A 14,739-nucleotide genomic window follows, 5' to 3' on the forward strand; every position below is an offset into this window, starting at 1 on the left:
GTGTGTGTGTGTGTGTGTGTGTGTGTGTGTGTGTGTGTGTGTGTGTGAGTTTCCTTTGTTTGATCTTTATTCTGACTGACAGGTAGTGATGGGTTGATTAACAACCATCAAACACACACAGTGCACACACATCTGGTGCCTGATGCAGCGCTGCTTCAGTGAACTGGACATGATTAGAAGAAAGGTGTCGAAGTGTTGTTTTTTAAAGAGGGCCTCCCTTTAGATGTTTAAATCTATAAAATATGCGTTTCTTTAAAATATTTAAAAAAATTATAAAATATTTCTTTTGATTATTTATTCGGAGGAGATGTATAGCTCTGTCAAGCTTTGAACTTTTACTGTGGTGAAATAGCCATTAAGTTATATCCAGAAAGTACTAAATAAAGAGCGCCATCTGCATTTAAGCCTTTTGATGGCGTCTCACTCAACAGGCGTTTGATGTATTTCCAGTTTCTCCTTTTGAGACATCAGTCCCAGCTGTGTCTGCAGCCTGACCTGCAACTTAGACAAAATAGCACTCTTGGAATGCCTTATCAGCGGACTTGTCGATTATTTGATTACTATTTGATCATTAAAACTAAGCCAGATATTAAAGAAAAAAAACAACTATTTGTTTAAATCTCTATCTTGAGGTTTTGGCTGTCATTTGTAATCAATTCAAAGAGAAAAGTGTTTCCTTTACTGCATAGTTATAATTATTATATAGTCTATGACTTTTTTGACATATAGTACTATACTATAACTTTAAAAAAACATACCATACTATGACTTTTTTCAATATACTTCTTTCGACATACTATGTCGAAAGAAGTCATAGTATAGTATGTCGAAGAAAGTCTTAAGAAGTCATAGTTACTATACTATGTCAAAAAAGGTCATAGTATGGAAACTATACTATGACCTTTTTTATTTTTCGCCGTACTGTACTTTGTCTTTTTAATTACTTTTAATGACGTACTATCCTTTGACTATTTCTGACCTTTTCATAACTTACAATTTGTTTTATGGCATACTATGACTGACTTATGATAACATGCTATATTATGATTTCTTATTTGTTAACATTTTTACTTTGCATACTATGTCTTTATTTGGACATACTATACTATTACATTTTAAGGACTTACTACACTATGATTTTTATGGCTTACTAAAATATGACTTTTTAAAGACTTCATGGGATGTTATTGAAATGTCATATGTATGTCATAAATACGTTTTTTTTAAAGTCGTAGCACTTTTTGCCATAAACATTTAAAAAAGTCATGGCATGTCATGAAAGACAATTTACAAATCATAGCACTGTATGCCCTAGCAAAAACAAGTCATAAAATAGTTTTTTAATTACATTATATGGCATACTTTATTATGACGCTATACTATATTATGGATTTTCTTTTGATTTTTTATGCCATACAATACAATAACATTAAGACGTTTTTAAAGGCTTTTTTATTAAGATATAACCAGTTGCATTCTAAAATATGAACAACTACCCATACGAAGGCTTTGAAAAATGTCACATTTCATAATCAAAGCATTTAAACACTCAACATATGAATCCAATGTACCACACAAGTAATATTGCAATCTTTTACTGCATTTGAAGGGTATTTCTTATATTGATAATCAGGCAGATAATCAGATGATATTAAATGTAAACAATCAATAACAAAGATTCAGAGGCCATCATAACTTTGACACATCATGTCATGACTAACAGAAAGCAGAGACATTCACCATCACGTTCCTTTATTGCATTAAGAGGTTTTGCTTCTATCAAGAATATGCAAAATTACCATGATCTTTTTCTGCTTTTCCAATATGCTAACTCATTTAAGTGAGAGCGATGTTTGTATTGTGAGGAGCTTGCTTTCATTTTTTACAGCCACATACACAAAGAATATTGTCCATGTATGCGGAGACTACAGTATATATGCTAGGCACCAGGTATGCACAATACATGTAATGGGATGTGACGACGGTAGCGTGGCTCAGTAAAAGAAAATCTGATCCTTCACGCAGAAACTCATCTACTGCACAGTTATCGTCTGATTGCACAAACAGCGACTGCCTGAGATTGCCCGTTTGATTCAAGGGAAATCATGATTACCGTTAAAGACCTCAGTGTACATTATCTTGCCTGTAGTGCTTCGGTATGATTTGGTTTTGGAATTGTTGTTAGCTTTGTACTCGGTCACTGTATTATTGAATGTCACTTACGGGTCTGGGATCTGATGAAGAAAGCAAGAAAGAGTTCGGCCAACAAAAAGCAGGGATGTAAAGGACATGACAAACTAGTTCCGAATGATCGCTGTTTTTAAATACAGAAACAACTAGTATTAAAAAAAAAATCTGTCTTTTCAGTGTTTCTGTACGTGTCGTTATTTGTCAGTAAGAGAGAATTCATCTGCATGAATGCACTTGTGTGAGTTAGAGACCAAAAATCACATCTTTGCTCAATCCAAATGAGCAGCCCTTACGCTCTGAATCTCTGTGCTTTACCGTCACTGATGAACCCAAAGACACGTTGGGATGGAATAAAGTTTGAACTCTGGAGAAGCTGTAGCATTGGCAACAGGAAAAATTAGGATCCATGAAGAAAATCTTTGAAAAAAAGCATTTTGAAAGTTCACAACTTGGCAAACACAAATACTTCAGTGGATGTTGTTGCTTCCGCATGTGTGTGTGTGTGCGTGTGGTACAGACGCCATCCCTCCCAAAGCATGGAAGGTGTACTAAGAATGTTAAACAGCTGCGGTGTTGTAACATTTACATAACACTAAATATGTTTGTAAAGTCGCAAAAAGAGAGAAAAGTGCATTTACAGAGTTTTGGGCAACATGCTAATTAGACATAAAAAGGGGAAAAAGTCAGAAAGCAGCGTTGGTCAAAGCACCAAGACTTGCAAATGGACTGGAGTATGAGATTAGATTACTAAATAAACAAATAAAACATACACAATAGAAAAAAAACCATGCAGATCTCACAGCAACTGGCACAGGATTATACAGACGGTGGGCGGTACTGTGAGCGACTGTAGGAAAAGAAGTGATACATCTGTTGTAATGCAAACTGTTTTGTTCTGCTTTAATTATATGATCAAGTAATATCTGTTCAAACCAGATGATAAATATGCATTTCGTCAAAGATTAAAAAGATATTCCATTTTCAAACATTTTCCGTATGTCTACAGTTACAGTAAACTAGGCTAAATAAATAAATAGTCTGGTTTACATGACGTCTACACACAGAAATAACAACCATGTCACTCAAGTCATTGTAAGCAAAGAGCGCAGATATAAATTGAACATCTGTTTAAGTTCTTCCTAAAAGACTTCAAACTAATAGACAAAATGAATCCAAAGGTCAAATATTGAATCCAAAGGTCAAATATTGCAGCTCCATCAACACCTCAAGGATACAACAGTACTTCATCTTACTCTTTTATTAAACAACTATTGCTGTAAAATATGACTGAATATGTTTAGTGTACTACTCTCTGATTGGTACGTTGAGTTAGTGAGGATGAATCAGTCGCTGACAAGTCATTCACATCTTGACATTTTGAAACACTTGCATACAAAAAATGTAACTTTGGTTTCACTCTGTTCATTCGTCAGCATTTATTGAAATGGTGTGGTTGTTAAGGATCATTGCACTTGAGTTATTATTATCTGCTTGTGATTAAGGTTTAGCTACTGCCGCATTTCATCCTGTCTTCCTGTATTGTGGGCCTTCTAATGAAGTAAAAAATGTCTACATACTTAGTTTGTCACTAAATGCATTTCTTGTCCTAAGAGAGTAAACTCCACGACACAACGTGAAGTTCAGTAAAACACTATTCTCATAACGAGCCTCTATGCTAATTATTTCCGAGGATCCAAATAGGTTCCACGGGGCATGAAACAAAAACACAACAGACCTCAAAAACACTGTATAAAAATACTTACAAACCTTCAACTCTGTCCCATCCAGAACTCTCAAGGTGGATAACAACGCAGGAACTGAAAGTAAAACATTAAAATGCAAAACGATCACGGAGGAGGAACTCATCACTGGCAATGAATAATGAAATCCAATCGAAGGAGAATATTAATAGTCCCAAACAGACCCGAGGGATTCCAATTCCCACTCTCATTACCCAGTAATGGTGCAGGCATTAATGAGACGAGGTGAATGGAACGACATGTCCGGGAGAAAAGGTTCCCTTTTTTACAACGCTTTTGGACACAAACCAGCGGTATCCGATGGACTCTTATCGAGGCATTGATGACAGAGGCACACAGCAATATACATCCTGCAAGGTACCTCGGCTGTTGATGAAAGCTGCAGCGTTTACATTAAGGTGAAGTTTCCTCATCTGTGTGACTTTTTGGCATAGTGACACGTTGCCCAAACTGCTGCTACAAGAAATGTGGGATTCTGGGTTAGAAAAGAATGCATTTATAAATGATTTTGATTTTGTGAGTTTGAATGGATTTATATTTTTTGAGTCGTACAAAATTCTTTAGTAATTACCTGGCAGTGAATTATAATTTCTAAAGATACAACAGAATACTTTTCACAAAGTGTCGGATGTTACTACTCGCATGACTAAACCCCTTAATTCAGACACCACATCTGCTGTTGAGTAGAAGTGTCTTTTCGTCAGGTATACTTTTATTGGATCTTGTTATTAACTCCTGAATCTTGAAGCTGCATTAATTAGTTTTTGGCCACTTGGGGCAACGTAAACAAAACACAAGCTGACAGCCCCGACATATAATTACTTCATCAAGTTGTTGTGGCAGACGAGTTACCAAAGAAACGGCTACTTACACATCCAGCAGACACGAGCAACTCTACAATCCAACTGGAGCCGACTCTCTGGTCACCTATTTCTATGTATTTACTCGTCTTTTAGATCTGGTTTAGTCGACACCAACCAAAGAATATCTGTTTCTTTGGCTTGCTAAATGTGCAGGTCTCACATCATGGGGTTTAAGGGGGCTTTTCTTGCTGAAAACTGCTGCCTTTTGCTACTGGAAACAGGGTTGATGAGTTATAGATATACCCATATGTTGTTGACTAAAACACAGTAAATAAAGGAGTTGGAGATGCTACTTTACCACTACTGTGCAACTACTATTCCTGTGAGTAGAAACATCTCAATGCTGCAGTTTCAAAAGTCACCATACAGACTTTATGTGAGAACAGTCTTCTCCCTGCTGTCACTCACTCAGCGTTCATACATTTGGATAGTCAAACTGGAGTGGAGAGAGAAGAGGAACTTTAGGAGAAAGAGCAGAAATCCCCCCCGTGTTCCTGCAGTCAAGCCCCTCGCTGAGTCACTCCCCCACAGGAGTTTAATTAAGATCACAAGTTTGAGGATAGCCTGGATCTGATTTTGATGTTGTCTGTCTCAGGAAGGCTCACTATAGAGTCTTTCTTGGGTAGTCCCGAGTCCCCCAGACCTGTTCCTGCACCACCTTCTCCCAGCCCTGCACCAGCCCCAAAACCCTGCACAGGACCAGGCAGGGACCCAACAGACATCTGATGGGGCAGTACCACCCTATGTGGTATAGCGCTCCGGGAGCCTGTGTGACCTAATGGGGTCTGAGGGGGTCCAATGGAAGTGGAGGAGACTCGTGTAGACTGGGGGGGACTAGGGGCACCTGGTTGCGCCCCCTCATGAGGCAGTGAGGGCTGAGAGGCTGACAGTGCCCTGGCGTCTTGGCTCAAACTGCTCATTTGCAAGGAGTGAGTACTCTTATGTGTGCTGGGCCGGTGTGCAGGGCTGGCCATGTGCTGCTGGGCTAGAGAAAGCTGGGAGCCTGAGGTGGGACCAGCCAGGGCACCGGATCCATACTGGAAAGACCGTCCTCCAAGTGCCAGCGGACTCTGGACAGGAGGGCTGGACAGGACGGGAGCAAAGGCACCAGAAGCAAGGAACTGAGACTGCAGTGGGCTGGACACACTCTCCATCACCTGGAATCTCCTCACCATCCTGGGGGACTGCAGGTTCCCCGCTCCCATCGAGTTCCCTTGCATGGGGGCACAAAAGTTCATGGCTACGGCCTGCTGCAGAGTGCCAATTGCTGAATTCTGGGGAAGGGTGGAGGAACCTGGAGAATTAAAGATCCCACCGTGGAGAGGAGATGACACGGACATGGCCCTCGGTCGCGGCACATCAACTTGCTGAACCATCTCCCGATCATATTTAACTATCTCCTGGATCATCTCGTTCTCGTGGTTGTTGAAAACACCCGAGTTCAGATCATGCTGAACTTTGTGCATCAGGATTGAGTTTTTCTTGCCTGCAATGACAAGGAGACAGAAAAACAGCCAAAGTTTTACAAGCAAAGTTTGGTCCCATAGTATTATCCTTCCTTCTTTTATTCTCATTCAATTCTTACTAGACACAGAAATAACAGTTTCACTGTTTACCGTCATCCTTTATTCTATTCCTGGCTACGGTGGATAGTGTAGCCTATGTATGGAACTATCTGACATCTTCTCCATGCACAGAATCCATCACTGACAAACACACACACACACACACACACACACACACATATAGAGAGAGAAATACATTATATTTTGCACCGACTCCCTGATATGAGGAAAGAGTTTTTGCAGAGTTAGTTCTGACAATGCGAGAGAGCATGTCTGCTGCCGAACCATTTCTTTATTTATGCCTCTATGGGTGTACTACCTCTGTGATTAGATGATGCACTCTCTGATAGTCTAGAGGAGATGATGTATGTTGTACAGATTGCAAAAGCCCTCTGAAGTAATGTCACCAATTGGGCTGAAAATTGGATTGAAAATCCACTTAGTCCTGGAAAAAGCATGTTGCACGTCTTTAGCCAGGCGAGGTAATGGTGGCTAGAGACGTCCCAGCAGGGAAGTGTGTGAGAGAGAATCATCCTATCTAATCTCTCATGGTTCATCACGGCTGTGGCGGAGAAAGAAAACAGAGTGTGCGTCACAAAGCGGTGAGGTTCAAACCCCCTGGGCTCTCAACGCTGTCAGGTAAATAAGATGAGTGTGTTAGAGGACTGCTGCGTCTGAAACCTGCTGCGAGTTAAACTTACAAGTTCTTCCTCTCTGACGTAATGACCAGGAAAGGGTGATGGAGGAGGTAAACGGAGACACATCCCCTCTTGATGAAAAGAGAGAAGGACGCCTATTTGGTGAATGATTCTGTCTCACCAGGGAATCCATTTCTTTGACGTGTGATGAGGAGTTAACTAGTGGCAAGTTGAGGCAAACACACCCTCGACATGTCAGCTGTGTCCTTCAATCAGTTAAAAAGAAAAGAAGAACGTTGAATCAGATGGGTTGCCCTTCCGTATTCCCGCTGAGGTTCAGATGATGAAAAGTAAACAACTTAAAATATTTGTTTTCCCAGTGGAGCTCCGATCGATCGGTGCAGGGCTATGCTAACATTGTAGCGGCTCCATCAACACTCCTGATTCCACAACGGCAGAACGTCATCGATGACAGTAAAGGCATCTCAACGCTGATAGGCTTTAAAGACACAGCGTCAGGCAAATTTCGCATTTTCGCATCGCTCCATTCGAGTGGCCTTGAGTCTTTGTCTTGAACACATTGAACACAGCATTAGTCAGCACAACAGCCTGAGTGATATCCGCGTAGCAAAGAGGTCAAAAAAGGCGGGTGATGAACTCGTCCCTCTCTCACACAGTTTGAAGCCTGGCCAGAAGGAGAAGGACGGGAGGAGGCAGATCCAGACTGTGGTGACTCCTGCGCCCTCCTGACATGCTGCATGAGTTCCATCTGTGGACCGAACACAGACAGTTGAGGCTTGATGACGATGTCGCCTCTCAGGGTTTAGAGCGAGGAGGCAGAAGAATACCCATTCGCTGTCCTGCAGCATGGAAAAGCCTGGGTATAAGGTTGAGAGAGTTCTTCCTCAAGGAGCACCTTTAGGTCGTATTCGTAGATATTTGTGGTTTTTAAGTACACTTCCTCCTGAGCAAGCGAGAAACAGGTACAGAGGTAGCACCAACCCAGTCTTGGGTCCATCTTGGGGGGGGGGGGGCGCCTGCCTCTTTCGCATCAGTTGTGCCTAATCATTCTAGTTTTTTTTTTTATTTTGTCTGCCACTTTTGAAATCAATGCGCTAAATTAAGGAATAACATTTTAATCATCTGGACATCTTAATGGAAAGACTGTTGTCATTCAATGTTCAATATATTTACTGAAAAAACATTCATGGTAAATTCCCGTGTTTGAATTACAGCGTGGCTTTTGGGGGGCCCTATTCTTTTTTTTTTTTGGGGGGGGGGGGGTAGAAAGGTACAGTACACAAGCATGGGCGTACATGAACGGGCCCACCTAAGAGCAAAAATATACTGTCAAATTATACAGAAAATATTTAGCCTTGGACAACAAAGAAACAGAAAAAAATATTCCCCGTTGTAATGTTTTGAAGCAAGACATGGGAACTGAACTTGGCTCTTGGGGAGCTGTAGTGTTTATTCAAGGACAAACTGAAACCTTCACTGTACATCGACTTCCACTAAAAAACTTTACTGCTAATTTCTTCTCTGCTGCCTGAGCGAACCCACCGTCACTCTCTCGCTACGCTCGCACTGAGCTGCTCCTTCAGGCGAAATTGAAACGAGAGCTGGTAAAGGCATGTTTGTGTGCGTGTGCGTAATTTGTTTATGGTTATTGGCTAGAATTTGGTGAACTTCGACTGTCGATCAAAGTGTATAAGTTTCTACGGCCAATAGCGTTGCTTTTATAGAGCAGCTGCGAGTAAGTGTAGCTTTGTCCAATCATATGTTAATCTTACTAAACTTATCTTTCTGGTGTGCGTTTTCGACAATTGTACCTGCATTTGATGGGGGCTCAGTACAGAGCCTGCTATTCATAATAAATGAACACCACCATCACCCCTTGAATCTTGTTCTGCTGATCTTATGTCACACGTGTGTTTACAATGTGATGCATTAATAAGGGTACGAACACAATGGACGATGGATAATCCATCTCTATGTAGGAACGGCTCACAGGTCAGAGACTGTTTCTATAGAAATAGATAGAACACAAGTCATTATGGTACGTCAGGCTGAACTGGTCCTAAACAAGCACTCCTGGTCACATAAGCTCAACAACAGAAATCTTAAATGTGATGGAACTAAAACATTTCATTGATGTTTTCAAATGAAGATTGAGATTTTAAAATAAGCACCTTATGGAGATGCATCCAACGTCTCTCTTTACGCTTGACAGGATCAAAGCTGTTGTCACTATTTGCGAGTCTGTATTTTATATTTCATATTCTTGGGCTCTGATCGCCCTCAGTGTGTACGATCCAGATGTCTTTTTGTTTTTTACAAACACTGTTGACCAACAAAAGAACACATTATTATAACATTCATCAAGCGCACATGGAGCCGGAGTGGGAATATTTGGTCGGTGGTTTGGTCCTGAAGCAGACACGTTAGTCTCCCCCCCCCCCGCCCCCCAAATATGTGAGCCTGCTGACTGAATCCTGCTCATGTGTGGAATCTGGCTGCTATGGCAACAGCTGGCAGGTGGCAGATGCAGGGCTTTTGTCAACTTTGTGAAGTGTGGTCATGTGCCGGGGGAGATGCGACATTGGCAGCATTTCTGACCTCGGGGGGGGGGGGGGGGGGGAGAAAAATAACATGTTTGTGTTTACTCGTTAACAAGGGGATCCCAAGGCTTAGACAAAGCAGTCTCTCTGCATGTTTGCGTGCAAGTAAAACAAATCAGTAAATGAATCTAGAGAGAGTAGAGAGGCACAAAACAAATCATACTGCTCAGCGGTATCTGCCAGGTAATTAACAAGTGTCACACATGTTAAATAACTGTTTTCAAAATGGCAAATATCCACTGGAAGCATTCAATTTCCACGACCGATCAAGACGCTAGATAATAAAATGATTCACAGCCATGAATCATTTTCCCCATTGACTTCCTTTTCCTCCACCGCACACGTCGTCCTCCTTCGGATCATTCATTCAGAGAATCACAGCTGTCAGATAACACAGTGTTTTGACAGAGACATCGAGTTGAATGGATGAATACATTTTCCTTATGCTTCAATTCATCTTATGAATGACTCATGTGCTTATGAAGACAAGACGCCGTACCTGTGGCTTTCATCGGGGAGTCGTAATGCCAATTATCCGTGACTAAATCACCCATAAATTAGGTCTGGATGTAAAGACGATTTGGACAATTATTATGATTTATTAATGTAAAAAAAAAAAACATACAATTAATATGCTGTCCTCAAAGCCACCAGGCTCCAGTCAGACATCAGTCATTTTACCTCGCTGATCAACGAAACACACTTCATTCACTTCACAGAAACAAAATAAAAGTAACCACCAGTTTAACAAACCAGATGGCAGTCTTACCTATCCTGTCCAATCTGTCAATGGCAACCGTCTCAAAGGCCCTCCTCATCATGGGATACTCCTCCAGGACCTCGTTGAAATTGTCCACAGAGAGAGAGTACAGGCGACAGTAGGTGTCCGCTCGCACACTGGCCGTCCGTCTGCCACGGGTCAGCAGACAGATCTCTGGTGAGGTGAGAGACAGCAGACAGCAGACGGTCAGATTCACAGACCGACAGAGTCCTGGGTGTCAGACGGCGACAGTGAAAAGAACAGAGGTACCGTATATAAGGAGAGATGTGTTGAGCACATGTGTGGTCAGAATGAATGGTTGTGTGTGTAGCCAGTACGACCCACTGACAGGAGTGTTTCCTCCAGCCCTGTGCAACGCACAGACAGCTGTGTGAAGGAAGCACACTCTATATTTGGAGATGTGCAGCTAAGCTTCATTACGTTCAGTTGTTCCCCTTCCCCTTTAGTATCTTTATCTCTCTAGCTCTCCTCTTCTTCTATCGGCTGGGGCTGACTGTTGTCTTGACAACCGTATGCCCTCCTCTTTTCTCCTGCCTGAAAGGTCGACCTCCTCTGACTCTCTGTGGGGGAAAAGGGAGAAAAATAACGAAACGGGAGGAGACTCCATTAAGGATATGCATCGGGGCGCTACACTGAGCCCCTAAGCATGTGCAGCTGCAAACGGGGCGCTGCACACTGACACACAAACCTATGCTTGTCTTTAAACAGTAGTACAAATATAACAAGTTTCTGTAAGTGTTCATTAGCGAGCTAGTTTAATTTAGGAAGAAAAGCTACTTTGCTTTTTTGACGAGAGTTAGATAACAAGCGGGCCGTTTCCCTGTTTGCACTCTTTATGCTAAGCTAACCATTTGCTGGCTCTAGATTCATATTTACAGTACAGAGCTGTATTAATCCTCTCATCTATATCCCGATAACAAAGAAGATGAGTGCATTTTCGAATATGTCTATACTTTTGAAGCTACAGCTGGTAACTTTTATAAAAAAGGACTTTTTGTCATTTTTGCTCAAACTGTCGCTATATCCTGACAGTAGAACACGAGACAGATAATCAGTGGAGAAATCAGGTTTCTCTGCCTCCTTCAGAAGCTCCTAATGGCATTTGCAAGATTCTACCTCACCCGACGGAAAACAACCAATCAGCCCTGAGGAGTCTCCAACTTCACAAGCTCCGCGGGGAGTGATTGACAGCTGCGTTGGAGGCTCCTTGGCTCTGATTGGTTGTTTTCCTTTGGGAGCGGCAGTATCTTGCAAACGCCATGAGGGGCACTTAAAGGAGGCAGAGGAATCAGAGTTTTTCACAGAAGATCCGTCTCATGTATTTCTGTCAGGATCCAGTAGCAGTGAGAGCAAATATGACAAAAAGGTTGTTTTTATTATAGTTACCAAATGTAGTTTAAGGGCAAAAAAATCGTGAGATTAGCCATGATGAAAGGACAACTGCCAGATATTATTAGTGTCCTCTTTTGCATGTAAACACTACACTGTCTCTTTGAATCAGATACTGTACATACAGTACATTCACCAGCTGCTTTTTATTCAGAGATTATTTAAGTGCGACCTTGAGTGTGACCATGTTTTCTGCCTATCTAATTAAGGATTTATAGCTCCTCTGTAGATGAATGATTAATAGCCGACGCTTATAGATGGATCGATGCTCTACTGCGTGATCCTCATGGTCGGCTGCTGTAATGGAGGTAAAGCTGTGGGGTGATGTACTGTATGAACTCCTTTAGGCAGAACAATGTCATGTAGTAATGGCATTATTGTGAGTTTCCTTTCTTCCATAGCTTTCGCCCAGTCATGTTAGAGAAGTGAAGTTTAAGTTTTAAGCATTATAGATATTCCAGTTTAGTAAGAGTTGTGGAAAATCTCTCCTCAGAATCCACATCAAGCCCCAGACCTTTCATAAATTGTCACTTTGAGCTTATACAGTACATAACACAAGCATTTACATGTTGCTGGCATTATTAGGGGGATGTGCGGGAGAGAATAATATTCTAATGAAACCACCGGGGCTGCATTAGAAAGCTGTTCAAACCACTGGGTGACCATTTGTAGCCTTGCAGATGTCATCCTCAAAAATGATGAAAAATACAGAGAAGTCCTGGGTGGGTAGAGTGAATATTAGCACTATTTGGGGTCACGACTAGTTTAACTTTTTCCTTTAGCCTGGGATGCGCTGTTTCCTGTTCCCATCCGTAGAAAATAAAATATCCACAACTTTTTTCTTCAGTTTTTATACCTGATATGTTCACAGGGAAACCTGTGTACCAATATAAACATGATATTTCCCTTATTCAAATCTTCTAGATTCTGAATATATATGCTGGTTCATTTAACCAGTTAATATATAAGCTCTTTATCTGTAATCATCGAGATAAATCTTTTTAATATAAAGAAATAAAAGTGACTTTGAGGCGACATATTGTGAAAGCTTTGGCAGCTCACCAGTCACAACAGCAGCAACACAAACATGTGCAGACTGATAATCACGGCGGTGAATGTGCAAAAAAAACAAAACTCAGTTTCCAGTATTTTCAACAAATCCAATCTAGCTTCAAGCAGTTATTTATACTGAATAAATGCTGATGTGTCTGATGGCTGTGGCTGGAAAAGTGTTGTGTGCATTGTTCATCCAGATTGCAATTTTGAAAGAAAAAAGAGCCAAAGGCTAAGCTGCAGACTCAGCTACATTTACAGCCATGAAATCCAGTCTGCAAAGCTCTGCCTCTGTCTTACCAAATGTATCAATACAATAATGGAGTTTGCCAATGAGAAATGTGTACAAAAATGTGGTACAAGCCGGTACATACATGTGACGTTACAGAATGCAAATATTACAACATGTATACATCTGGGACTTGATGTTCCCAATCACTTATGCAAACAAGTTGGAGCAAAGTCATATGTTTGGCCTGACATCCCCGTCTACTTACTAATTGAGAGATTCTACCACAAACACACACTGCGGTGGTTAAACCACATTGTCCTCCAATCCAAGCCCACTGCTACTTCTGAGTAAGAGGAGAGACCTCTGATTTCCTCCTTGGTGGCAGCGACGGCTCTGAAAAATCTATACTTGACATTACAAATGCCCCCCGTCTTCTGCGTTGTGCTGTGCTTATTAGCTCTTACTAATTGGATGTGCGACGTGTATGTGAATGTGCAACTCTGGGTAGCCTGTACATCGACATTACTGCCAGTAAACTCTGGTACAGGATATAATAGAATAGAGTTCTGTTCTATCCTCCTGTTCTATTTTATTCAGTTCTGACCTATTCTATTATGTTATGAACAGAACAGGAAAGAATAGAATGGAGTAGAATGTGTAACATAACATAAATGTTGTATTTGATGCTGCTACTATATTTTCTGTATTTTGTATTTTCTGCTTTATCCTATTCTATTCACTTCTATTCTATTCTACTCTGTTAGATGGAATAGAACAGAACAGAGCAGAATAGAACAAAAGAATATAACAGAACAGAGAAGACTGGAAGAGAACAGAATGGAACAAAAGAGAACTGTAGAATTTAAGAACAGAACAGAGTAGAATAGAGCAGTAACTGATGTTCCCGAGGTGACAAAGACAGGGACGTACCTCCAAAGTAGGAGCCGTCCATCAGCTTCATGCCGATGCTTCCTTTGGTCAGGACGCTGACGACCCCGTGCTGGATGAAGTACATCTTCTTGCCGATGGTGCCCTCTCTGATGATGTAGTCTGCAGGCTGGAAAACTTCAAATCTCAGTTTGGTCAGCATCGCTGTCACAAAGTTGGGATCGGCATTGGCAAACAGCGGCATGGTGGCCACCAGCTTACGGCAGTTGAAGTTGACGATTTCCTAGATTTGAACGGGAATACAGCAGTGGATCACGTGTCACTATAAAAGCCTCAATCTGTAGTCCATGCGGCAGTGCACCATTGCTAAAACAAGTTACACTGCATCAATATTCCAACATCAGAAGGAACAATCAGTTGTGGAAAATAGGTGAGAAGATTTAGCTTTATTTGTTTTTGGGGGGGGGGGGTTCTGCATTGACATTTCAGCAAGAGCGACTTGTAAAACTAGAAATGTCACGGTTGATTTAGAGTCAACACATGAGTTAGAAAAAAATGTTATTTGGAAAAAGGAATTGATCTATAACATCATGCCATTGTAGGTAAAAAAAATAACATTTACATGTGAACATTTACAGGCAAATCTAAGTGGTAGATTTACCTTCAATGGCCCTGATACGTAGTCATAATGATCAATGTTTAATGTTATAAAAGGGTTAGATAATCAGATAACAAAAACACTATTTTCTGAGCAGACTT

The 14,739-nt window shown here is 41.2% G+C and overlaps 1 protein-coding gene across 1 annotated transcript in view; it reads right to left on the bottom strand.

The window, feature by feature from the left end:
* Window positions 1-1,304: 1,304 nt before the first annotated feature.
* The window catches only part of hcn2b (hyperpolarization activated cyclic nucleotide-gated potassium channel 2b), a 44,185-nt gene continuing 30,750 nt past the window's right edge, over window positions 1,305-14,739 (bottom strand). Inside the window, exons 6-8 of the mRNA XM_031868299.1 lie at window positions 14,023-14,263; window positions 10,407-10,571; window positions 1,305-6,299 (exon numbers count right to left, since the gene is read on the bottom strand). Coding sequence (XP_031724159.1) covers window positions 5,359-6,299; window positions 10,407-10,571; window positions 14,023-14,263 — 1,347 coding nt within the window. The 3' untranslated portion in view covers window positions 1,305-5,358. The remainder of the gene's footprint in view (window positions 6,300-10,406; window positions 10,572-14,022; window positions 14,264-14,739) is intronic.

The sequence above is a fragment of the Anarrhichthys ocellatus genome, unplaced genomic scaffold, assembly GCF_004355925.1.
Source record: "Anarrhichthys ocellatus isolate YVR2014 unplaced genomic scaffold, GSC_Weel_1.0 scaffold42, whole genome shotgun sequence".
In the NCBI taxonomy this organism is placed as follows: Eukaryota; Metazoa; Chordata; class Actinopteri; order Perciformes; family Anarhichadidae; genus Anarrhichthys; species Anarrhichthys ocellatus.